The 27,138-nt window shown below is 38.6% G+C and overlaps 2 protein-coding genes across 4 annotated transcripts in view; both read right to left on the bottom strand.

The window, feature by feature from the left end:
- Positions 1-25,070, bottom strand: part of LOC131427269 (arrestin domain-containing protein 4) — a 60,811-nt gene extending 35,741 nt beyond the window's left edge. The window contains exon 1 of the mRNA XM_058590292.1: positions 24,707-25,070. Within this exon, the coding sequence (XP_058446275.1) occupies positions 24,707-24,827 (121 nt within the window). The 5' untranslated portion in view covers positions 24,828-25,070. The remainder of the gene's footprint in view (positions 1-24,706) is intronic.
- A 1,896-nt stretch (positions 25,071-26,966) lies between these two features.
- Positions 26,967-27,138, bottom strand: part of LOC131427880 (protein ELYS) — a 42,909-nt gene continuing 42,737 nt past the window's right edge. For all 3 annotated transcript variants that reach the window (XM_058591439.1, XM_058591440.1, XM_058591441.1), the window contains one exon: positions 26,967-27,108. In XM_058591439.1, coding sequence (XP_058447422.1) covers positions 27,059-27,108 — 50 coding nt within the window. In that variant the 3' untranslated portion in view covers positions 26,967-27,058. The remainder of the gene's footprint in view (positions 27,109-27,138) is intronic.

Here is a 27,138-nt window from a genome sequence, read left to right as displayed (position 1 = left end):
TAGTGTCCAAGTCTTCCTCTTCAAGTAACGCGAAAAACCAATCGCTAATCATGGCGCGGTAGCGCTCGCCATTAACCGTGACGGCGACTCCTGCCTCATTTTCGAAGAAAAATGGCCCAATGATGCCGCCAGACCAAAATCCGCACCAAACCGCCACTCTCTGAGGATGCATCGGCTTCTCCATGGTAACGTGCGGGTTTTCCGTCCCCCAGATGCGACAATTTTAATAATAACATACCCGCCAAGATGAAAATGTACCTTATCCGAGAAGATGATTTTCATACGTAATTTTCGCACACATTCCGCAACATTACCATGATTTTCAAAGTAAAACTGCACTATTTTCACGCGTTCTCAAGCGTATACACAAGCATTTTCGTTCAGCGGAAGGATAAAACTAAGTTTCTGTCAAATCAGAAGTGTCGAAATAACCGCTAGTTAAAAAAAGTTAGATGGCGGACCCTGTACTACTGCACACTCCACAAGTGTCACGGGAGAAGGATATTTGTTAGTAAAAATGTCAGTTATTGCAGTATTCGCGCGCGACTCAGTATGTTCCGGTTTCAAGATGCTCGGGTGCACCACTAAACTCACTGACTTCCCGAGTGAACGATTCAACAATATTCGATACTGAAATTCCGGGAAGTCTTGATTCATTGTTCTTATTCTTGAAAACTGAAAGAAAATTTAAAATATGATCGCGTAACAAACAGAAATTTCCTTATTTTTTTCTAAATGGAATGATCCAGACAAAATAGTCGATTCACTATAGTGATATATTCTAAAAATTATCAAATCTTTTTTAAATCAACAAACAAATGTTTATAGATTTCACGCGCGTCTTGTTTTTAATTATTTATTAAAATTTTTAATAGGTTGGGCAACCGGCTGCCGAGAAAAAATATTAATTTATCAAACAAACAAGTATTTTTTTACTACTTATTCAATATACCAATGTATGTTATCTCTGTTATTAACCTTGTAATATGAAAGGATTTACGCAATAGTTGACTTTTACCATTCAATTAAAAAAGTGAAGAAAAAAAACAGAAAACAAAAAAACTTCTGCAATTGTCGCCTTTTACGACATGGAAGCAGGAACCCAGTAGATCTATTCTTGGCTTATTTTTTCCGCCGGATTCCACACGGCATCTAGGCTGGTTCTGTCCGGATAAAGCTAATAAGTACTATCAATCTCCTAGTGGACCCCAGCCCCTATAAAGGGCGTAGCCGGGTTTGCATATAAAAACTGCCTCCAAACAGAAAAATATGACACTCCATTTATGTGCACCTTATAAGATGTAAAACCACAAGAATGTCTAACTGTGTAGTTTAGCTTAGCTTAGTTGAACATCCGTGAAATAAAATGTTGAACCAAATTCATGATAGTTGAGAGTAGTAGATCATGCTCAACGTGCTAAATAAACTGATTTAGAGCATGAAATAATCAATAACGTAGAAGTCACACTTGTTGATACTAGTGACCGAGGAATTCTCCACAAGTGTCACAGGTTGGAGTGGCCAGAAGCGGCGGAACAGATTTCACCCACGTTGAAGGAAGGGAAGTAAAATAAACGCATTTCCAGGTGTGGAATGCCACACCCAGACATTTTCCCGGTTTGGAGTTCAGTATACTCCCAATAGGGCTTCTGCCGCCTTTGAGAGTGGTGTTGGTGGGGCGATGACACGATCAGAATCTATCTTGGTAGAATGGTAGATAATTCAAACAAAACGCACGCGGGGCCAGCTGGCTCGTTTTAATAAGAAGCGGAAAATGGGAAAAGTTCCATCCCCAGAATCATAGTAGCTCTCAAACGAGCCTAGACTTGGTAAAATTGGTTAACACATATCCGAGAAAATTGAGGGAAGAGAAAAATCTCTGAACAGAGCACACACAGACATTTTCCGATCCCATCGAGGTAAGTCGAATGGTACATAATACTATTGTTTTCCGAGTCTCCGTTCAGAAGTCGGTTTTACCAGCAATGTCTTTCTATTCTTTCTACAGAGAAAGACGTAACGCTCATACAATTTACACGATGTTTCGTCACCTATGCTACTTTGTCACCCACATTAAGGGGAAAGGCTCCTTGCAAGTGTATAGGTAATGTCAATAATATGTACGTAAAAACATGTTCCATCACTTTTTTCCGGATTTGATCAGATAAAACTATCATATGGTTGAAAATGAAACAAATCAGTCCTTTGTGCTTATAATTACAATTCTAGAAAAGTAGAAACTTTGAACGAAACCTTTCACATTTTGCTGTAAACTGCTAGTGAAAAATAATTTAGTTTCAGTTTCCTTGCACTACCACACATTCCATCAGTAACTAACATATTTCCATATGGATTTTCTCTCGCATATTTTGCTTCAAAATAAAGGTTTATATGTTTTTTATTAAAATTCCAGCGAAATTGAAACATTTGCTCGAAGAATTTAAAGTCAATAAATATGGTATGTTGTTGAAAAACTCTTTATTCTTTCGGAAAACTACTTTTTCACAAAACATGTTCAATTTTGTTTATTTTGTATAGCGCAATCCACAACAGATGCACTGAAGCAGTGTAGCTGAACTTTTTAATATGTAATAACAAATCAAAAAACTAAGACTGTATATGGAAAATTGCAATCATCGATGAAATATTGATAAAAATTTATATCTCAATATGAAACAATGCTTTACATTTGTTTGAGCATATAATAAAAAAATAGAATGTTTGAAATTAAATTAAACGCGTCTTTGATAAACTGGTTGCACTGAACATACAAATTCGGTGGAATCAGCAGAAGTAGTACCGGCTGCATCACATGAGTGTAAGTGTCCCATGCTGTAATGGAAAAAAGTATCGTATGACCAAAGTTATCAGCTGGTAGCTGCACCTTTCTTGTCAAATTATTCTGAACGATTTTCTTCAGGTGTAAGATCATACACGAACCTGTTTATATATAAATTTAGCGATGAACAAACTGACCGCTCGTGATAGAGTAAAATGAAAAATGTGGGACGGGAATAATTTTTAATGTTATTGCGTATATCATATATTCAAAACAGGGGCCTTACATCAACATGCTAGAATACGTAATTGAATATTATTGGCCCAAGGTGAATATTGCGAAATTTATCAACATTTTTTCCAAGAAATAATCTACAATATTCTTTTTTCTTCAGAACAATATCTACGTCTATTGTGGTCGTCAAATGGTGAGAAAACTAAGTCCTCACAAGTTCCTATCTTATGCCTCCCCGTGTGTCTATGATGACATTTGGTCAACAGAACGGCGTCGACTGGGTGCTATCGCCTTCTGCGTTAGTAGCAGAATGAGAGGGTGCGAAATGGCTTGTAGTTTCAAGCCCATCCTAAAGTGCAATATTTATCATAGTATTTTGCAACATGTGATTCTGTTGTTTGTTGCATTATTTGTTATATATACGGATTTTCACTTGTATGCTTTACACAGCTTTTTTAAAATGTTTGCACTAGCTTGGATGTCTGTTCTCTGTTATATTATATTATATCATGTTATATTATGTTGTATTATATTATATTGTATTGTATTATTATTTTTTTATATTATTTTATATTATATTGTATTATGCTCAAGTATATCGACAACGGGGAGGGACAGGGAGTGCATCAGGGTATGTTACAAGTGAATGACTGGATGATGGAGTGGATTGCCAACCTGATTCACGCGGGGGAAGCTTTGTGTTTCTCCCTGAGGTCTGAAATGAGTAAGACGCACCCTTCTAACAAACAAACCATCGGGCGGGTTTAGGCTGGTACAGCGAAATTCTTTATTATATGGCCGGATGTTCTTGCTGGAAGGCACCGGGTCCTCAAAACCCATTTTGGCCTTCTTAACAGTAATTATATGAAGGCTATCTGATAATCAAATTCGGATCTACTGTAAGTCTACCCGCATACACTGGTAATGACTTGAACGGTGGCTTCACACATACATACATACATACATTGATCTGTCATTTAGTAATACTGAATTCGTTGGCTCTATAAGTGATTCTAATAATTCTCCTCTGGGGCAGTTTTCGTCGATTCCACAATCTGTTGTATGCATTAAAATCTCCTGCTAATATGGACGGTTCATTGTTATTTTCAATTAGGTTTATTGAGGTTTGCAGTTGCTGTTTAATGTCGTTGTTATTTATTGGAAGCGGTGGAATGTAAATGGAGTATATTTATCTGTTTGGGCTGGTATTGATGGTTTCTATCGCTATAGCTTCTATTGGTAGTAAGTTCAGCATAATATTTTTTTAATGTGATTTTCGTCTAGATTAATAGTCCCACTTCTCCATATAATTTAGGTCGTGATTTTATTTAACAATTATAACCTGGAAATTTATAGATTTCTCCTGGTTTTAACCATATTTCGCTTAGTAGTGCTATGTCTACATCTTCCTTTTCAAGAAATGGTGCAGGCCTAACAAGCAGCCCGGAAAATACATGTTACCTACAATCAAGACAGAAATACGACTCAGAATAATCGGCAAAGACCTAGGCGATGAACCAAGGACTACGATTGGAAGCTTGGCACATGGAACTGCAAATCGCTTGGCTTCCCAGGATACGAGCGAATGCTGCATGATGAGATTCAAATCCGCGGCTTCGATGTCGTAGCACTGCAGGAACTTTGTTGGATGAGACAGAAGGTGTGGAAAAGTGGGCATCGAGCGGCTACTTTAACCAACATTCTAGGAACGGGATTTGTAGTGTTGGGCTAGCGCGTGATTGGGTGCCAATGAGTGATAGGTTGTGCTTATTGAAGATCAAGTGCCTCTTCTCCAATTACAGCTTCGAAAGTTGATGATTTGATTGACTGCCCACATGAGATGACGAGAAAGAAACATTTTGCGCGCAGCTGGAACGAATCTACGACAGCTGTTCACGGCGGGATGTAAAACTCATCATCGGTGACATGAATGCTCAGGTTGGCCGGGAGGAAATGTACAGGCCTGTGATCGGCCTGGAATGATAGTCCAGAGCACCTTCTTTCCACGAAAAGATATCCACAAAGCCACCTGGAGATCACCTGATCAACATACGGAAAATCAAATCGACCATGTTCTCATCGATGGCGATTCTTCTCCGACGTCATCAACGTCCGTACTTACTGCAGTGCCAATATTGATTCTGACCACTATCTTGTCGCGGTTTGTATGCGTCTAAAACTATCGACAATGTACACTCGTCGCATAGGAACGTCTAGACTCCATCTCGAGCAGTTACGTAGCGTTCGTACTGCGGAAGAATACGCGCATCAACTAGAGCTAGTGCTACCAAAGGAAGAGCAGCTTGGCCCGGCGACTCTTGAAGACGGTTGGAGGAATATAAGGTCCGCCGTAAGTAGCACTGCTGCAACCGTACTAGATGCAAGGTTATCGAAACGAGGAAATTAATTGTTTGATGGCGAATGTCAGCAGTTGATCGAATAGAAAAATGCAACACCGCACGAGAGCGAACGAAAAACGATACAGGCAGACGCAGAACATACAGAACTCTGTTTTCCGGAGGAAAAAGCGCAACCAGGAAGACCAAGATCGCGAACAAGCTATATCGTGCAAATACACACGGAATGAGAAGGTAAACCGCTCTTGTAAAGGCTACACGTCACAGGCCGAAATGTGCAGAGATACCAGTGGTAACCTTCTCACGAATGATCGACAGATGGAAGTAGTACTATGACGAGCATCTGAATGGTGAAGCACAAGATACAAAGAACGAAACAGGAATTAATCTGGGTGCACGCCCAGCATCTGACCTGTCAGAGATAATTGTGTGTATGTGTGCATGTATGTAACAAAAATATGCTCTCACTTTTTTCGGAGATGGCTGAACCGATTTTCACAAACTAAGATTCAAATGAAAGGTCTCATGGCCTGCTATTGAATTTCATCCCAATCCGACTTCCGGTTCCGGAGATAAAGGACAAACTTAGATTCAAATGAAAGGTCTAATGGTGCTATAGACTGCTATTGAATTTCATTTGGATCCGACTTCCGGTTCCGGAGTTACATGGTAATATGTGAAAATAAGAGAAAAAGTGTGCACTCAATTTTCTCGGAAACGGCTGAACCGATTTTCACAAACTAAGATTAAAATGAAAGGTCTTATAGTATCCTAAAAAAATTTAGAACATTTTATCCGGATCCGACTTCCGGTTCCGGAACTAAAGGGTGATAAGTGGAAAATTACCTATCTCATTAGTATCTTTTTACGAACGATTGTCAAAAACATATGATAAGAGCGACCGAAAGAATAAACGAATGTCATTGAATTAAAATTTATTTAAAAAATATGCAATTTTCACAGCTGGTAGTGCAGTAATTCCGTTCCAGTTGTGTAGTGATGTCAATAATAATAACAATAATAGTAATAATAATACTAATAATAATAATAATAATAATAATAATAATAATAATAATAATAATAATAATAATAATAATAATCCTAATTATGCTGCTAATTCATGCTGTTTAGCTTGACCTACATATGCAGAAGTAACAGAAACGATGGTTCGCTTCGTTTGTTAGATTTCGTTTAATTGATTTAATCGAAATAGAGCATGAGATAGTAAGTCTAGGTTTAACTAGGTTTAAAACTGTTCTAATTTGTAGGTCATATTTGTTGCTGACAAACAAACTTCGGCTATTCCGGGCATCTGAATCCGGTTTCGGAAGAATTGAAAATAGTGATTAAAAACTGCAAAAAGGATCCCACTTGCTTTCCTTCAAGATGGCCAAAACGATATTCACAAACTAATAGGTTCAAAGGAAAAGTCTTACGGTTTCATACGGAATTCCTAAATTTGTTGTAGATAATTCCTCCGGTTCCAGAACTACAGAGTAAACAGGATTTGTAGAGTTTGTTAGATTAAGTCCGAACAAACTTTCCTATTTCTATTCAATGAACAGTTGTTTCAGCGAATTCCACACTTATATTTTTGATGTTATGAGTACTATGAGAAAGGCATCACTATACCACTAGGTGGATTAAAACAGGTTTTTTTATTTCTCTTGATCTGATTTTTGTCCCTGCTGTTCTAGTTCTTCCTGGTTTTCAAGCTCCCGTTTCGAGTCAGTCTTTTTCGTTCCTTTTCGACGTTTTTTTTTTAGTTTTCGGTTGTTAGCGTCACTATTGTCATGTTCAAGACATTTCTGTTGTAAGTTCAGTTTCCTTTTTTCCAACAATAATGATGTTTTCCTATTTTTCGGGTCCTCACCTCCCATTTACAAGCCCTGCCTTAGCGCAATTGTTGTGCTGATGAGAGATAGAAGCAAAATTCATTCAGAATCGGCTGTTGCACTGAAGTCCGCACCGATTCGGATTTCATACTGAATTCAACTAGGAATTCTTAATGAAAATTTTTCGCCCATTCGGATTTGATTTTGAATTTATTCCGAACTGACAATTTTGGCGATCTCGTGAGCAATGCGGAGGATTAATTCTACTTAAAAATTAGAACAAAATATTAGTGCGACAATCACACAAAACAATTACAATAATTTATTATAAATACAATTTTTTCTTTGCCATTAAAATAAGGTTTGTAGGTTATCTGGATTAAAAGTTATTCGACATTAATCATACACATTTAAACCGACGTCACGATCTGACACTTTGAGGAAAAGTAGGCATAAAAAGTGTCCATAAGCGATTTACTGTCAGCTACCAAACTCAGCTGTTTCTGGTCGGATCGACCTTAAATTTTGACCCGTTTCAAGCAAAGGTTAGTACTCTAGAAAGACGTGGTTACTGGTTTACTACGAGCGCCATCTCTGCTTTAGTCTCGGGACTTATTGATCCACGTGTTAACTGTTCTGCGAATAGTTTAAACTTTTAGTCAAAATTTGAAATTTCGATATTTATTTTCTAAAAAGTAGTTGAGTTTCATTCAACAGACGAACCATTCCAAAATTCGACAAATAGAAAGTTTGTTTAGCACTGAAAAAACGTTAATAAATAGTATGATAAGTGCAATACAGTAAGTAAAAGAACAAGTTATATTTATTACATTTACTTCAATTGATAGCTCTCGTTGGGGCAAATTATGGTTTATTCATATACTAAATTGTTTTGTTTTGAAGCATTTATTTATTTATTAAACAACCTGATATTGTACATTTCTATCACGGTTACAATTTTTCAAATCAAGAAATTGTAGTACTTAATTCAGAAATGTTGGTGAAATTCTGGAACTATCATTAAGATTAATTCGTTCAGTTCTGCGTGCACATTTCACACATATCTATATAAATAGGGATTTTTATAAAAACAAAATGTTCTAATCCGAGTTAGTACCAGCTTGCGTATTTACAGTTTATTTTATCGTACAGTGTATAACGAGAAATATTCCATATTTTTTTAGTTATTTGGTTCAGTGTACTGATTGAGAAAACTGTTATATGTGCATTAAAAAAATTGTAGTGTATTAGTAATCTTTTTTCCACCGCATTTTACTGTGATGTCTCTCGTGAATCGCAAGAGTGATCCATATTGATATATAGTATATTTGGATAGAATGAAATTAATAGTATGATTTTTATCATATATTCAAAGCCGGGGCCTTACATCAACATGCTAGAATGCGCAATTTAATATTATTGGCCCAAGGTGAACATTATAAAGTTTATCAATATTTTTTTCAAGAAATAATGTATAATATTCTTTTTGCTCAGAACAATACCTACGACTATTGTTACCTATAAACTTCACCTTTATCACTTAAAATTTAACTTTGATTGTGTCCATTGATATCCATACTACACATGGCAAGTGCGAATAATTGTACCATCTTCAATTTTTGTGATGTGGGTGTTTAGGTATCAGGAATCAGAACAAATTGGCTCAAATGGCACGTTCCCCTTGATATTTGGAGATTTGTGCATTGAGATTAGAACAAAATATTAGTGGGTGTTTAGGTAACGAATATTAGGTAACGAGTGATTACCTCAAAATTTAAGTAAATGTAAGTTTACCCAAAATGTTATGCCATAACAAAGCACACTACCCATTTTTTACGATCAAGTCAAAGTTTGAGTAGATAACGACCTACTCGACAATGAGAGATTTCTTCTAAAAAATTAGGTAAAATTGATTGATATACGTATCAAACATGAAGAACGTAATATACAAATTTCTAACACAAGGAAACTTTGTTTACACTTGATCCTTAATGCAGAAATAAGTTTGGAAAATTGATATATTGAAGTTGTTAAAACTATAATTATTCGATGATATGTACTAATAATCTACCGAAATTTCTAGCTTCTGACAAAACAATGATAGCAATGATACATTCCCTCGAGTCTTGACTCACACCTGCAGATTCACTTGGTCACCGGCAGATTCAGTGTCGCTGCTTTATTTGTGTGAGCGGCACAGTGTGTCGGTATACCCAAGACAAACTGCTAGTGGAAGATCAGTGCCTACAACACCAAGCTCGAAGCTTTGAAACTTTGCAAAAGAAGTTTTGTAGGCGAGACGCATTAGTAGATTTGACATTCAAAGCAAAACCGAGCGGTAAAAAATCCGATTTGTGACGAAGTTTCTTAAAGTTTTCATTTATACGAGAAAATTAATTCGCAACTAATTATGAGAAAACTTTATATGGTTATTTCCTTATTTTCCTTATAATACATTTTGGTGAGGAAAGGATTTCAATCAGCTTTTCAGTCCTGTCCAAAATGTTTTCCCTCCCCGTTAGTTTGTATCATGCCGAATAAGTGCATGCGCGCCATATAAACATCTCTTTCAATATAAGGAAATTATATTACCCAACAGTTTTTATAATTTATTTGTGTTGGTTTGGGCATAGTTTATGTCTTGTTTCACCATAATTCCAGTGGTTCTATTCAACTGTGTTTCGTAAGGGTCTTTTGTTGTCATTCTAATTTATTTCCATTCAGTACTTTTGCTGATATGTTATTTTATTTCCTTAAATGTAAAAGTTAGTTTTATGCAGTGGTGTTTTTATTCTTACTAATATTCCATTTCGTGTCTTAGATAGTGGTAATTAAATTATTTTCTAGTTTTTTAGCTCCATATCCATCATATTTTCGTATTGTTTTTGCTATTCTAGAATTTCTTATTCCTCGTTGTTCGTAATACTTTTTGTATATTGTTTGTTCATAATGTTTCATGTGCTCAGTCATTCATTTCCACAAAAAAAAAATGAAAAGGGGACAAAAAAGGATTAGTGTTTTTGCCTTTCTCATATAGAAAGGCTATGCAATACTTGTTTTTCAATGACATCTTTGTGGCCGTTCATCATGGTTTGACGGATAAGAACTGAGGACATACGTTTTTATTTAAATGATATTACCAATTGGGTTTTAATTTTTAATATTTTTCAACATTATGTTAGTATTTCTATATATGTAATAAAATATTAGTATTACTACAGCATGTTCACATCTCGTTATCTTCGATTGATCCTTCACAGTGTTACCATCCGCTCCGGCACTTCTGAACATCTGGTGTACACTGAATCACAATCGAAATGTATCACGACCAATTTTATACAACGAATCCAAGGGCACGGCATAATGTATATTGTACACACAAAAACACATACATACAAACAGGCACACACATGATTAATGGATTTGAGATGATTTGGTCGACCGTTAGTCCTGAGCTAAAACGGTGGCCTTTATTACCGTTGTTGCATGCATTTTATCTTACATTGCACTCACACATCATCTCACTATCAGGTCCCAAACGACACATCCTCAAAAAATAAACTGGATGAACATCGTTTGATAGCTATCAGTGGTTTGATCATTGGTTCAATAATTGTTAATTTATTCTATTTTACAATATTCTATCTCATTCCATGGTACACAAACCACCAATAAACGTCAGAGATGGACTCGATTTACCGTTCATTTGTTGTCATCGTGTGAAACCCAATTGGGATACGTTCACTTCACTTAATTTTCACTTCACACTGGTAATAAGGACCGGTAGTATGAAAATGAAACATAAGAAAGAGCACCGACCTCTCCAACACCGGAAGTTGGACTGTAATGCAATCAACATCTTATTCAAGTCGTTCCATATTTTATTCATTTAATCCAATAATGAAGCTGAAAGCTGTAACACAAATCTTTATCAAATTGTAACACTAATCAAGCCCACCAACCATGGGAGGGCGAAAACATTATATAGTTATTGACATTAAATGTTAACAGTTTAATAAAAAAAAGGACAGGTGTGTAATGTCAGAGACATAACTGGATATCGTAAATACGAATAAAACTGGCACTCTTTCTTTATACTTCCGAATATCAATTAGTTGATCGATTGTGTTAATTGTGCAAGTTTTGCCCTTTTACACTACTAGAATTTGAAACGATACACCCAAACTACAGTACAGATTAGTTACATCAAACATTCTGCAACACAAATATTACAAAATAACCAGTTAGTCTTTATGATTGGTGGTTTTGGAAAGAACCTCTTATTAAGGCGTGCGTGAAGGGCCAAATTGTATAATTTTCTAAGATATTAAACACTGATTGTATATAAACGATTTTGAACACTGTTGCGAATTTAGAACTGTGAAAATTGCAAAAAAACTGATCATATTATCTTAGATAAGCACTGCACTGCTAATTTTAATTTTTGATTTACAAAGAAGCAATCTTTATAGTTCTTTAGGTAACATTTAAAGCCATTAGAAAGGCTGATTTTGCATAATGTTCCACATTGTTGTCCATTTCCCGTTGTATGCAAACGGCCACCAACAGGATGATGTAATCGATCTTCTTCGAAGGGAAACTGGCTCTGCGACCTGAGCGTTTGAGGTTTTGTACAACGCAAAAGGTCTGCTTTCATTGACGACTGCTCCACCTGACGGCTGAAGTCCAAATGAAAGCACGACCTAAGCGTTTGAGGCTTTATACCACGCAAAAGGTCAGCTTTCATTGACGACTGCTCCACCTGACGACTGAAGTCCAAATGAGAGTTGCGACCTGAGCGTTTGAGGATTTTAACCACGCAGAAGGTGCACTCTCCGAAGCTGCTAGTCCCACGACGTCTGCTTCCATCCAACGCACAAGAAGAAATGATCGATTTTCGCATAAATTTTTTTTTTGCATAAATATCTGTTTATTAATCTTATTTTTATGTATTACATCAACATTTTACAGTACAAGTGTTTTGACCCTTTGGCCTTTCATCTTTGTTGTTCATACCATTCGTTAATAATATTAGGTGTTTTAGTTACTCTTGTTTTACATACTAATGTTTAATCATAATATTTATTTTAATTATTTATAAAATGTCTACCTACTTATAACTATCCCTAACCTAATACGTACAAATTTTGAATTATTTGTATTTCAGAGATTGAGCACCTCTCTTCAAATTTCGTGCAGTATTGTTCGAATTTTTGTTCTAGTATATCCAGTGAGGCCATCTCATGTACTTCACTAGTTCTTGTCCAAGGGGGTAGATTTAGAATCATCTTTAAGATCTTACTTTGAATGCGCTGAAGCCTAAGTTTGTGTGTTCGTGCACAGCCCCGCCAAACAGGGACTGCGTATTCAATTGCGGGGTAGATGATTTGTTTATAGACAGCCATCTGATTCTTCAGGAATAGTTTAGATGTTCTACAAATCAGCGGATACAGAGACCTAATGAGTATGCTGCATTTTTGAATGATTTTGTCAACATGTGACCTGAATATCAGATGTCTGTCAAAGGTGAGTCCTAGATAGATAACTTCATCGGACCATTAAATGACCTCATCACCGAATCGTATTCTGCATTCGTCTGATGGAACAAGTTTTGGAGATCTTGAATGTGGAAACAAGATGACCTGAGTTTTTGCTGCATTGATCACAATTTTCCAGCTTGTAAAATATTCCGTTAAAGCATCCAGACCTGTCTGTAGTTTATTCTTCAGAGCATTAATGACACGACCTTTGTAAAGAATGGCAGTATCATCAGCAAATTGTGACAGAACACCACCACCTGGAAGAGGTGGGATGTCTGATGTGAAAATGTTGTATAGAATGGGACCTAGGATACTTCCCTGGGGTACACCAGCAGGAATAGTAAATCTTTCTGAAAGTGCATTATTCAGAGAAACCTGGAATGCTCTATCTGCAAGATAATTTTTGATAATTTTAATAAGATACATGGGAAAATTATACCGATGCAGTTTGAACACCAGGCCATCGTGCCACACATTATCGAATGCCTTTTCAATATCCAATATTGCCATGGCAGTCGTTTTGGACACTGATTTGTTTTGCTGGATGACGTTGTTAACCCTTGTGAGTTGGTGGATGGTGGATCTTCCTTTCCGAAACCCAAACTGTTCTTCTAGAAATATATCCTGTTCATCTGCGAAAGCAAGAATTCGCCTTTGTATTGACTTTTCAAACAGCTTGGATAGGGCAGAGAGTAAGCTGATGAGCCGATAGCTCTTGGAAAAGGAAGGATCTTTCCCCGGTTTCAAAACTGGGATAACTTTAGCTAACTTCCACATTGAAGGGAAGTAACCAAGCTCCCAGCACCTGTTAAAAATTTTAGCTAAGAAGACAAATGAGCGAATACTCAAATGTTTCAGCTCAATGTTGAATGTGTTGTCGAAACCGGGGGCCTTCATATTTTTGGATTTTTTCACAAAAGCCATCAGCTCATTCGCAGTGACTCTACTTTCCTCAGGAACCAAGCTGTCTGATTGGTCAACCTCAGCTACGCTATCAGCAACGGCTCTTTCATATGGACTAACAATGTTAAGTCCTAAATTGTGAGAACACACAAACTGCTGGCCTAGCGCATTTGCTTTCTCTACTGGTGTGATTAAAGGTATTCCTTCAGCTGCGTCCTGGGGTGACATCAGAGCAGGAATAGGCTTCGGTTTTTTCTTAAGCACCTTCGTTAAGGACCAGAAGGGCTTTGAATGTGGGAGAATTTCTCGAAGCTTTTTCTGGAAGTTCCTGTTGCGAAGCTCAGATATCCTTTCCTGGATTATCCTAGTTAAGTTGTTATAAGTAGTCTTCCTATCTAGAATGCCAGTTCGTTGATACTGCCTCCGGTAGATATTCCGAAGTCGGATGAGTTTCTTGGTAACACTGTCGATTTGAAGAGAGGAACTCGGCATATGTTGTACTGGAACCGTCCTGTCACGAGCGACTGTGATTGAATGATGGAAGGAAGATAGGGCTGCATCGATTTCCATCAGGGAATCAAGTGGCAAATCGATATTAATAAGTTGGATGGCGGTATGTTGAAATTGGACCCAATCGGTGCGATAATAGTTCCTCCGAGGTTGAATAGGCACTGTTTCTGGTGAAGATCCCAACGTCAATATTACAGGAAAGTGGTCAGAAGAGAGCTCGTTGAAGACAACCGGAGACCTGTCTATGGCGATGTTGCTGATGAATATATCCAAAATGGAATGAACTCCCGATCTGGAAAGTCGCGTTGGTTGATCCGGTGCGAAGATGTTGTATTGTCCAGCTTCACAGCTCATGCCGTGCGTTCAGGTCCCCAGCAATGATGAATTTGTTCTGTCGTCGAGTGAGCATAGCAAGATCTCGCTTCAATGATGCACACGCACCATCTCGAAGATTGGTTTGTTTGGGGCAGTATGCTGCAATGATGATGATGGGTCCCATCGTCGTTGTAATCTCAATTCCGATGGCTTCTATGAGTTGCAATTTAAAGGCTGACAGAAGCCTGTGCTGAATGGATCGTTTAATGGCAACTCCCCCTCCTCTGGTAGTTGTCCTGTCGAGCCTGTGAATCCTGTAATTGGAAATAGAAATTTCAGGTTTAAGATGAGTTAAATAGCAATATCGGCATTCTTCTCTTGAAGAAATTCGGACAATTCAGCAGTTTTGCTCCTGAGTGAGCAAGCATTCCAATTTACTCATTATATTGCATATTCGATGATGAATTTGCCTAAGGCGTTGATTTGATCTAACCGCGTTCTGCAGTTTCGTAGTTTTGTTGTCATTGTTTCAAAAATGATGATCAGTTGTTCAGCAGAGAATAAGTCACCAGAGTCATCCTTTGCTTGTGGTTGATTATTGCCCCATCCAGGAGGGATTTTTGAGGAAGATTCTTTTTGTGATCCAGCGGCTGAATCTTTTGGATTGCTGCAAGGAAGTGGCGGCAAATTCGGAATATCCCTCTTCGGTGGGAGCCGTGGGAAATTAACTTCATCCTTCTGTGGAACATTCTTGCGCGTTGATTGTTTACGGGACGCCTGTTGTCGAATTTTTGTGAACTCAGCACGTTTGGGACACGATTTCCTAGTGCTAGTGCTAGTAGATGGTCACTAGTGCTAGTAGATGGTCACCATCACAGTTCACACATTTTACAGCAATGTCATCTAGTAGGCAATCGTTGGTATTGTGTGGTTCGGCACATTTCCCGCACTGACTTTTCATGTGGGAATTCCTCGCTCCATGGCCGTTGTTCAAACAGTTCGTGCACTGTGTGACATCCCGATGTACCGGTTTATACTTTTGCCATTCGATGATTATGTGAAATAACGATATAATCGTTTTCAGTTGACTCATGGTGATGGAGCCCTTCTCCAGATTAACCAAGTAGAGTTGATCTCGATACTTTTTGTCCGTATTATGTCGCTTCATTTTAAACACCATCAAAGGCTTTAGTCCAGCCTCCGACAGTGCCTGCTTTAGGTCGGCTTCCATCATGTCGGGTAGTCCTCGAAGTACAACCTTCATAGGTTTGTTGGCGGCAATATCGTGTGTGAAGTATTCTGCTTTTGTCTGCTTCAGGTACAATTCCACTCCTTTGTAGTGGTTCAAAGCCGGAACAGTTATTTTGTAGCCTTCAGTACATAAACGGATTGTTGCCTGTAGTCCTTTGCTGATCAGTGTGTTGAAATCCGAGCGTAGAGTTGGTGGGAAGCCCTTCAGGTAGAAAGGCGGCATTTTTTCCTTCTTCTGCAGTTCCTCTTCGACATCAATTGGCAGATCAGCATATTGGTTTTTACTCAGCAAACGGTCGTTTACCTGTACATCACTTGGCTTCAGACGCTTAGCATCCTTTGGATACTTCTCGGATCTATGGCGCGTTTTACCCGTAGCTTGGGTAGGTAGACAACTGCGAATAGAAAATAAAACAAAATCGAAATTTCCTGAGTCAAGGTCACGCTGAAGCACAACGAAGGAGTGAAGGAGCAACTCACCTAACAGCTTACCGTGACATACTGTTAAGTATTTTCTCAAACTTTTTCTTTCAACTTTTACTATTCATATATTTTCTTTTCATTTTATTTCTTTCTTTCTCATTTCAAGTGCGGGAGACTTCTTTACTCCCGCACTTTAAATATGAATATTGATGACAGTGGGGGTGTCTCGGAGGAGGGCGAAGCTGAACGAATGAACGAAGAACATTTAGAGGCTGAGTTTGCTTCCGAGATGCCATCTACCCCTCCTATACCATCTCCCCCTCCGATACCATCTCCCTCTCCGATGCCATCTCCCTCTCCGATGCCTCCATCTCCCTCTAAGATATTGCCTGCCCGCCAAAAAGTTTACCAAGACGATGGCTCGGGGGGTCCGTGGGTGGTATACTTCCGGCCCAAATTAAAGTCTCTCAGAGTTTTAAATATTGCTCGGGACCTGGAAAAACATTACTCGGCAATAAAAACAATAGATAAGGTTTCGCCAAACAAGTTACGCGTTGTTGTGTCCGATCTGAAGCAAGCAAACGCGATTGCTACCAGCGAGTTGTTCACGAAGGAGTACCGCGTGTACGTCCCGTCTCATGTGGTGGAGATCGACGGTGTGGTCCGTGACGAAAGTCTGACAATCGAAGATCTGATGAAGGACGGGGTAGGCCGTTTCAAAAACCCCGACCTTCATCCAGTGAAAATTTTGGAGTGCAAGCAATTGCACTCCAAATCGATAGATGGTAAATTTTACCAATCGGACTCATTTCGCGTGACTTTTGCCGGATCTGCACTTCCAAATTATTTGGTAGTGAGTGGAGTTCGTCTACCTGTTCGGCTGTATGTACCGCGGGTAATGCATTGTACAAGCTGCAAACAGTTAGGTCATACGGCAACCTATTGTTGCAACAAACTGCGATGCGGCAAATGCGGAGAGGCCCATGAGGACGATCTCTGCAGAAGAGCAGTGGAAAAGTGTTGCTACTGCGGGGAGAATCCTCATGATCTTTCGGTGTGCCCTACGTACATACAGCGTGCGGAGAAATTGAAGCGATCCGTGAAAGAACGTTCCAAACGTTCTTATGCGGAAATCTTAAAAAGAACCACTCCATCGACCCCTGAGAACCCGTTTGCAATCTTGCCAGTTGAAGAGGATACCTCTGACGACCCAGGCGAAGGACCTTCCTACACACAGGTTGAAGGAAGCAGGAAAAGACAAAATCTGGCTTCTCCCAAGCTTCCTCGTAAAGGCCTCAGACTGTCCTCTTCGTCACAAAAGAACCAAACGGAAACAAAAAGTGCTGACTCAAAACCGAAGCAAACACCTCCTGGGTTCAAAAAACTTAGGGATGATAAGGAGTACCCAGCACTTCCTGGGGCATCAAAAAACCCGAATGACCCCAAAGCACAACCAGAAAATCCAACAAACGCTGGATTATTGAAATTTTCTGATATCGTGGACTGGATATTAACAGCCTTCAATATTACTGATCCTCTGAAAAGCTTCCTAACTGCTCTACTGCCAACAGTAAGGACATTTTTAAAACAGTTGACTGAACAATGGCCCCTCCTTGCAGCGATCGTATCTTTTGATGGATAATTTACCACTGAGAATCGAAGATATGATCATTGTGCTTCAGTGGAATTGCAGAAGTATCATCCCAAAACTTGATTCTTTCAAACACTTAATACATACTCATAATTGCGATGTATTCTCCTTGAGTGAAACTTGGCTTACTTCTAACATCAACCTCGACTTCCATAATTTTAACATAATCCGCCTGGACCGAGAAGACTCTTATGGAGGGGTACTTTTAGGGATTAAAAAGTGCTATTCATTTTATCGTATTAACCTCCCCTCGACACCGGGAATTGAAGTTGTTGCTTGCCAAATTAATATTAAAGGCAAAGATCTATGTATAGCTTCTATCTACATTCCTCCCAGAGTCTCGATAGGGCATCGTCGGCTTGCAGACATCATAGAACTTCTTCCTTCACCGCGGCTGGTTTTAGGGGACTTTAACTCGCATGGTACAGGATGGGGCTGCTTATATGATGATAATCGTTCTTCGTTAATCCAAGATCTGTGTGACAACTTCAATTTGACAATTCTAAACACGGGAGAAATGACACGGAACCCTAGACCGCCAGCACAACCAAGTGCGCTGGATTTATCCCTTTGCTCGACTTCGCTACAGTTAGATTGCAAGTGGAAGGTAATCTGTGATCCTCACGGTAGCGATCACTTGCCGATCATAGTTTCTATCACCAACCGTGGAAGACCATCGGAAACAATCAATGTTTCGTACGATTTCACACGAAACATTGATTGGAAACGTTACGCGAGCTCGATATCTGAGAAACTAGAAACATCACAGGAGCTTCCTCCGGAGGAAGAGTATACATTTTTGGCTAGCTTGATTCTTGACACCGCAATTCAAGCTCAGACGAAACGAGTACCTAGCGCGCAAACTAGTATGCGTTCTCCCAACCCATGGTGGGACAAAGAGTGCTCAGAGCTGAAAACGAAAAAAGCTTCAGCCTTCATCTCGTTTAGAAAGAACGGAACTCCAGATAATTATCGGAAATACGCGGCGTTAGAATTTCAAATGAAAAGTCTTATTAAAGCTAAGAAACGCGGTTACTGGCGAAGGTTTGTTGACGGATTAACGAGAGAAACAGCAATGAGCACTCTTTGGAATACGGCCCGTCGCATGCGCAATCGAAATCACGCGAACGAAAGCGAGGAATATTCTAACCGCTGGATATTTGATTTCGCTAAGGGGCTGTCCATAAAAGACGTCACGCTTTTTTTGACGATTTTTGACTCCCCATCCCCCCTTTGTCACAAATTGTCACAGAAGCAAAGACCCCCCTTCCCCTCTATGTCACGTGTCACGAATTCAAAATAAATAAAATTCATCTCAATATGTATGACAAATCATACAAATATGAGGGAAAAATCGATTTATTACATGCTGTCATTAGATTAAAAAATATCCCTAAAACTACAAAATCATCGGAATTATTTTATTAATATCAATTATATAAATTAACAAAAGTATTTGGTTGGAATTTATGAAACATTTAAATCATCTGTTTTAGTCCTCCTAGGGCTACACAGATATATTATTGTTTTAAGTAAAGGATAATATTTCCGTAGTGTAGCTTACAGGGCTGAGAAAATAAAGACCAAAACCTCATCAAAACAAGATCACTGCCGGAGAATCTTTTACTGAAAAAATTGTCAGTGCACATCTTAAGTTAAACCGTTTGAACATATAAGGCAAAATTTATAAATTTCGCTAATTTACTCGCTCCTCCGTGCACTTTTGCTGATCACAGCAGAAATGATTTCCTGCATCACTCATTTCCGAATTTACAAGAAAAAGCTTTTATATCTACAAATACACGTTTTCCTATAGAATGTAAACGTTTATTGTGGAGATTTTTTCAGAAAATAGGGCAAAGCAGTAATATAATTAGGTATTTCAAAAATGCGCTCATTGAAAATATTGGACGTCACATTCCGAAAACCTCCCCCCCTCCCCCCAGTCACAAAAGGTCACGTTTTATGAAACACCCCCCTCCCCCATGCGGCGTGACGTCTTTTATGGACAGCCCCTAAGAAAGTATGTCCTGATTCTGTTCCGGAACAGAAGATATCCCGCGTCGCGACATTGAATACAAACGAAACACCGTTTTCGATGGTAGAGTTCTCACTTGCGCTCTTGTCGTGTAACAATAGAGCCCCGGGGTTAGACAGAATTAAATTCAACTTGTTGAAAAATCTGCCCGACTCTGCCAAAAGGCGCTTGTTGAATTTATTCAACAAGTTCCTCGAGGGTAATATTGTCCCACACGAATGGAGAGAAGTGAGAGTTATTACTATTCAAAAACCTGGAAAACCAGCCTCCGATCACAATTCGTATCGGCCGATTGCTATGCTTTCCTGTATCCGGAAATTGTTGGAGAAAATGATTCTCTTCCGTCTAGACAATTGGGTCGAAACAAATGGATTGCTTTCAGGTACACAATTTGGGTTCCGCAGGGGCAAAGGAACGAACGATTGTCTAGCGTTGCTCTCAACAGAAATTCAAATGGCATTTGCTCGTAAAGAACAAATGGCATCAGTTTTCCTCGACATCAAGGGGGCATTCGATTCAGTTTCCATTAACGTTCTATCTGAGAAGTTGCATCAGCATGGTCTTTCACCAGTTTTGAACAACTTTTTATATAATCTATTGTCCGAGAAACACATGCATTTTGAGCATGGTGATTTGACGACAAAGCGATTCAGTTACATGGGTCTTCCTCAGGGCTCATGCTTAAGCCCCCTTTTATACAACTTTTACGTAAATAACATTGATGAATGTATCAACACATCTTGCACGCTAAGACAACTTGCCGACGACAGTGTTGTGTCCATTATAGGACCCAAAGCTGCCGATCTCCAAGGACCATTGCAAGATACCCTCGACAACTTGTCGACATGGGCTTTTCAAATGGGTATCGAGTTCTCTACGGAGAAAACTGAGCTGGTTGTATTTTCAAGGAAGCGAGAACCTGCGCAATTACAGCTTCAACTAGGGGGTGAAACCATAGCTCAGGTTTTCACATTTAAATATCTCGGGGTCTGGTTCGATTCCAAAGGTACCTGGGGATGTCACATTAGGTATTTGAAACGAAAATGCCTACAGAGAATCAATTTCCTTCGTACAATAACCGGAACTTGGTGGGGCTCTCACCCAGGAGATCTGATCAGGTTGTACAAAACGACGATATTGTCAGTAATGGAATATGGATGTTTCTGTTTCCGCTCCGCTACGAATATTCATTTCATTAAACTGGAAAGAATTCAGTATCGTTGTTTACGTATTGCCTTGGGTTGCATGCAATCAACCCATACGATGAGTCTTGAAGTGCTGGCGGGCGTCTTACCGTTGAAAAACAGGTTCTGGGATCTCTCATATCGACTGCTAATCCGATGCGACATTTTGAATCCGATGGTGATAGAAAACTTTGAAAAGCTCGTCGAGCTTAATTCACAAACCCGTTTTATGTCCTTGTATTTTGACTACATGGCTCAGAATATAAATCCTTCTTCGTTTGTTCCCAATCGTGTTCATTTTGTGGATACTTCTAATTCTACTGTGTTTTTCGACACATCCATGAAAGAGGAAATTCGTGGAATCCCGGATCCTGTACGCCCTCAAGAGATCCCAAAAATTTTTAATAATAAATTTAAAGAAGTCGACTGTAATAAAATGTTTTACACTGACGGATCATATCTAGACGGGTCCACTGGCTTCGGTATATTCAATGTAAATTTCACCGCTTCCTATAAACTCAGTGATCCAGCTTCAGTTTACGTCGCAGAACTAGCTGCAATTCAGTATACCCTTGAGATCATTGACACTCTGCCCACAGATCACTACTTCATTGTATCGGACAGTCTCAGTTCCATTGAGGCTCTCCGTTCAGTGAAGCCTGGAAAGCACTCACCGTATTTCCTGGGGAAAATACGGGAACAATTGAGTGCTTTATCTGCAAAATCATACCAGATTACCTTGGTTTGGGTCCCCTCACATTGTTCCATACGGGGCAATGAGAGGGCGGACTCGTTAGCCAAGGTGGGCGCACTAGAAGGTGATATCTATGAAAGACCAATCTGCTTCAATGAATTTTTCAGTTGCTGTCGTCAGAAAACTCTAGCCAGCTGGCAGAATACATGGAATAGTGGAACTCTGGGACGATGGTTACACTCAATAGTCCCACAGGTATCGACGAAAGCTTGGTTCCGGGGGTTAGACGTGAGCCGAGACTTTATTCGTGTAATGTCAAGGCTCATGTCTAATCATTATATGTTCAGCGCGCATCTCCGTCGTGTGGGGCTCGCTGAGAGTGGTGTCTGCGTTTGCGGTGAGGGTTATCATGACATCGAACATGTTGTTTGGACATGTGTCGAGTATTGTGATGCCAGGTCCCAACTCATAGGTTCCCTTCGGGCCCGAGGTATACCACCCTTCGTACCAGTCCGCGACGTCTTGGCAACTCGAAATCTTCCTTATATGACTCTCATCTATAACTTCTTGAAAACTATCAATGCTCAAATTTAGTGCTCTCCCTATCTCTTTCTCGTCTAGAGCTCTACCGCACTCTTCTTTACGTTGCTGGAAGTATGGCCTGTGTAAACGATGCTTCGGAGCATGCACCTGCCTTGAACTGACTGAGTTGCTGGAAGCTACCCGAAAACGTCACATCAACGTCAGAACACACCAACGAAGCATCCCAATCCAGAATAATCTCTTCATTGCTACAAGCTGAAAAACATGAAGATTCATCGAACGCAAAATGTGTCTAAAAGATGTATGCCACAAACCAATGATGTATTCAAATTTTAATTCAATACTGTGTAGGTCCCACCCTCCCTATGTCCCCTTACTAACTGGGGAGTATGCCGCCCCGTAATACGGCATCCCTTTCTCTCCCCCTAACAACAAGACAATCGGCCACGTTAAGCTAAAGCAAATGAGCCTAATAAAAATTTTATTTGAAAAAAAAAAATCGAAATTATTCGTAGTAGGTTATTCGTCTATCCACATCGAGTGTTAGATGACAAATTGACGCTATTTTTCACATCACATTTCATTTTATGCCTGCTACTGGTAACGGTGTAGGGACCTTCCCTTCGCAGAATGGGAAACAGTGAGACGATATAAAAGAGAGAGTTAGTATAGCAGCAGCCAGTAATACTAAATTGGCTGTCGAGCTGTTAACAGCATTTGTGGAATTTTTACGCAGAAACACGCACACAGGAGGAAGAGTTAAGGGCAAGGCAAAGTCCCACTCGAACCGTGCTGGTCTGCAGTTCCCAGTTGGCAAAAACATCACTTTCGCTTTCGCATTGCCGTTCGTAATTGAATGTGTTAGTGACGGTGCAAATTAATTTAGCTTCCATCTTGATGAATCTTTTGGTGAAAAATATTGAGATCTGATATGGTGTTCGTGTGTCTTGTTTCAGCAATGGGCCTTGCTGGACTTTTTGGCTGCCTTTCTACCGATTTTCGGTGTCATTGTGCGTCATTGCGTCTCGTGCATTCAGATCGGGAAACAGTGAGACGACAGGTCCTCGATGTTGCTCTCGCGTGTCTTGTTTCGGGAACAGTTGCTCAGCAAATGGTAGGAAAAATAAACCACTCAATTTTTATATGAATGCTCTTGTATAGATTCAGACATCTCGCGTTCTGATTGGTTGGTGCTTTCATGGGTTAAATCAAAAAGGTTTTCGATAGTTTACTATTGAAAAACTTCAATGTTGTTGCAATACACGTTCAAGTTAAAAATTTTTGATTCTATTGGTAGTTAAATTATATAAATCCTTCTACAGATCACTGAGCTATGAGCTTTCAAAATACGAGAAAGGCAAACGCGCCTTATGAATTATCTTCTTTGATACTCGTTTATACCAAACATTTCAGAAAAGTTTAATTTTGAACTATTTGGGAATATGTCACAGAACTGAAAATTTTATTATAAAATTGTGATCATATTTCCGATTGCGTGTAGCAAGAATTATGTTGATTTATTAGATATAACATGAGATATTCACGATCAAAAACTTATCACTCTCTCAGAGGGTAAATTTTGAAAAGGCGTCGTATTCACTACAAAACACATCTAAGCTAAGTTAAAAATAATCTAGTCTTGCATCTTAGTTTATCTACACATGAAATATTAAAACAAATCGCTTTGGTTATGCATTGAAATGAAAAAGCATAATAAATTGAAGTGCTGTTTACATATGAATCGATCGTGCAAATTTTTATCAGTGTAGGGTGAGATGAAAACGGCGATGGACTTTTTTATATTCAATCTAATTTGTTTGCTTATTACTTTTTTGCGTTTATATATATAGGATTATAGCCAAATTTACCTGCATCACTCCTCCTAAATCTAAGTATGTTGAAGATTTGGAAAAAAGAGAAATCAAATGAAAATACAAAAACCTCGATTGATTGTTAAAATGTCGATTATTGCTTAAAATATGAACATGTAAGCGTGGCTTAAGATATGTAGCATTTGATATCTAATGAAATCGTACGGAATATAGTTTACGGAATCTTGCTCCGCTTCGTTCTGAAGTGACATCTTTTTTCCATGTTACTTTTCACTCTGTCATTCGTTCAGGAACGATACAAGCAAAACTGAAAGGCAATATATGTTTAATGAATAAGGGGCATAGGCGATTATCCAATCATGAGTTGAAGGTCGCTAAATTTTGTTTCTATATGCGATACAAGGTGCTGTTTGAATAGGGGACAATAACACAATTATAGTTATTTAAATGTTTCATTATAGTGGATGAGTCAGAAAGAATGAAACACTTGTTTACAACTGCATTCAATTTGAACATAAGCGACGAACTTGATCGCTTAATCATAGTATGGAAGTACTAGGCTAGTGTCATTACGAGTGTTTTTGAGATTAAATAAAAATATTTTCATTATTTCATACCTAATACTGGGGTGTTTTCTTGCAAGTCGAGCAGTACTCTTCCTGATAAAAATTGACCAGGAAAATATAATAGTGATGAATTATCGAACAGGATGAGGAATTTCAACAGTTTTCTTGGCATGATTCAATTTACCAGTCTGCCTTGCTCCAAAGATATTATCGCATCACTTAAAACAACAATTCTTAATATCACGATCGCAAAGGTATCATTGTGAATCATTTAATAACACTTTTAACAAAATTATATTGATAAATTTATGCACATATTTTTAGCACAGTATCAGTAAAACTAAAAAAAAAACATCAAGGTTTACGATTCAGGAAACTAGAATTGAAAATTGATCGTGCTCCAGGCAGAGTTACCATATTCACAGATCTTTCTGTAAATTTTTTATCTATTTTTCCACACAGATTCTGTGTCACAGAACACAGATTTTACCAAAATTCACAGATTTTTACAGATTTTTGAAAATATTTCATAAAAATGGAAGATTTTGAAAATGTTTTTTACAGATTTTTACAGATTATGATCAAAAGTGTGGAACACATTTGGTGCACCGATTTTTCAAGATGAAACACAGATTTTAAAATGGCAACGCTGGTTCCAGTACATGATACTACACGCAGAAAAATATCGGTACCTAAAACAGCAAAAAGATTAGTTGCCCATTAAATTGAAAACTATATTTGATTAAAACCGAAATATCGCAGATTCTAATAAAATATGCTTGTTATATGTTTTTTTTCGAATAAATGTTAGATGTTTACATAAATTAGTTCAATCAAATCAGGATTGCTATTGTTACTATATGAAAAAATTGTAAGAATCGCCCAGAATTCATTTATTTTCACAATATTTTTTCTCTGCGTTTATAAAGTTGAGTTTTGTGATCAGAGTTGCCAGTATTCCAGATTCATCAGTATGTCAGATTTTTCTTATTGAGCAATTTGACGTCTCTGTTTCACACACATTTGCATTGAGTGCGGGGGTAGAAGATGCTACAAGAACTCGAGTCTCTCAATGCATGAACCGCGAGAGAATTTTTCTACATTTCTACGCTCCACTTCATACTCTGCGTATTTCATGTCCCTTAAAAAATTTACAGTCTGTTATGCCCCGTTTACACTTCTGCTGGCTGCCAGCATACTGGTGTCAGTGTCCTGCCCTCTTAGGAAAAAAAGTTCAACTGTGGTCCAAGGATCCAAAGTATTAGACCAACGAAGGACCACCGTTGAACGTTTTTTTTTTCTAAGAGGGCAGTACACTGACACCAGCATACTGGCAGCCAGCAGAAGTGTAAACGGGGCAATAATGATCGTTGCTGTGTGGACATTCCCACGAGAGAATCGCAAGTTGACAATTATCGCAGAAAATCGAATCGATGATTCAACTTGATGATTGTCATACTAGGTTGCAATATTTCAAAACCCTTGTGTGGAGCATGACATTTTCATAGACACAACTTATACAAAGATTATATGCACATAGTTAGAATAAGCGGCAATAGTAAAATGATTCTATCGCAATTATCAACTGCCTGTATAGAATCGGATCGCGAAACGAGAATAAGCGTCATCGTCATCAAGAGAAATTCGCTTTCGCACTGGTGTCTATTCTACGTTAAATGAGTCATGCCGGGTTTTTGTTGTTGCGATGATATCCGTCTCTTTTTGATGGCACTGATTCATTCGTGTGAAGAGTTGTTGTTGAGCGTTCTTTGATACAATAAAAGCCATCCTTGTTAAAGAGATTATTATCTGGGCACTACTCCAACTACAGGCTTAATGAAATGACTAACTAACAGAACACAGTATCTGTACTGATTGCAACGAAACAGCAATATTAATCAAATATACTACAAACAAGATTGCTAACTTCTTCAAAATGAGCCAGTTTTCTTCGAAAAATCAAAAGCGCTTTTAAAGGTAAACAAGCAAGAATCTTCAGTTTACTTGTCATTATGATACAAGTCAGAAGAATGAAAGTTCACCCGACACAAAACAAAATCGCTGGCAATATACGCCCTTATTCTGAATAACGACGTATTGATTTTTCGATCGAATGTGGTTCGATCGAATCATAGCTACCTTTGATTTTGCTAGCGTTATGGGGAATACAAATGAAATACGAGCGAAAAAACGATACGACGTTATTAAGAATAAGGGCGAATATAGTCTGTGCCGTTCCCCTTGTTACTGCTGTCAACAGTGGTGGCGCATAAGAGAAGAAGAAAGGGAGAAATCAAATAAAAGAATACGATTTATTAACAGAATACGACAAAGATGACTAACGTTTATTAAAAATAGAAACATGGAGAAGATGTATTACGATTAATGTAAACCACACGTCGCCTAGTTCTTTCTAGATCTACCACGACGACGACCTGTTTTGATAACTTCGCCTACAAAAAAAAATCATTGGTATTCAATTC

The sequence above is a fragment of the Malaya genurostris genome, chromosome 2 (genome assembly GCF_030247185.1).
Source record: "Malaya genurostris strain Urasoe2022 chromosome 2, Malgen_1.1, whole genome shotgun sequence".
Lineage (NCBI taxonomy): Eukaryota > Metazoa > Arthropoda > Insecta > Diptera > Culicidae > Malaya > Malaya genurostris.
Note: the sequence above shows the minus strand (reverse complement) of the source record. Positions and strands in the feature narration are given on the sequence as shown.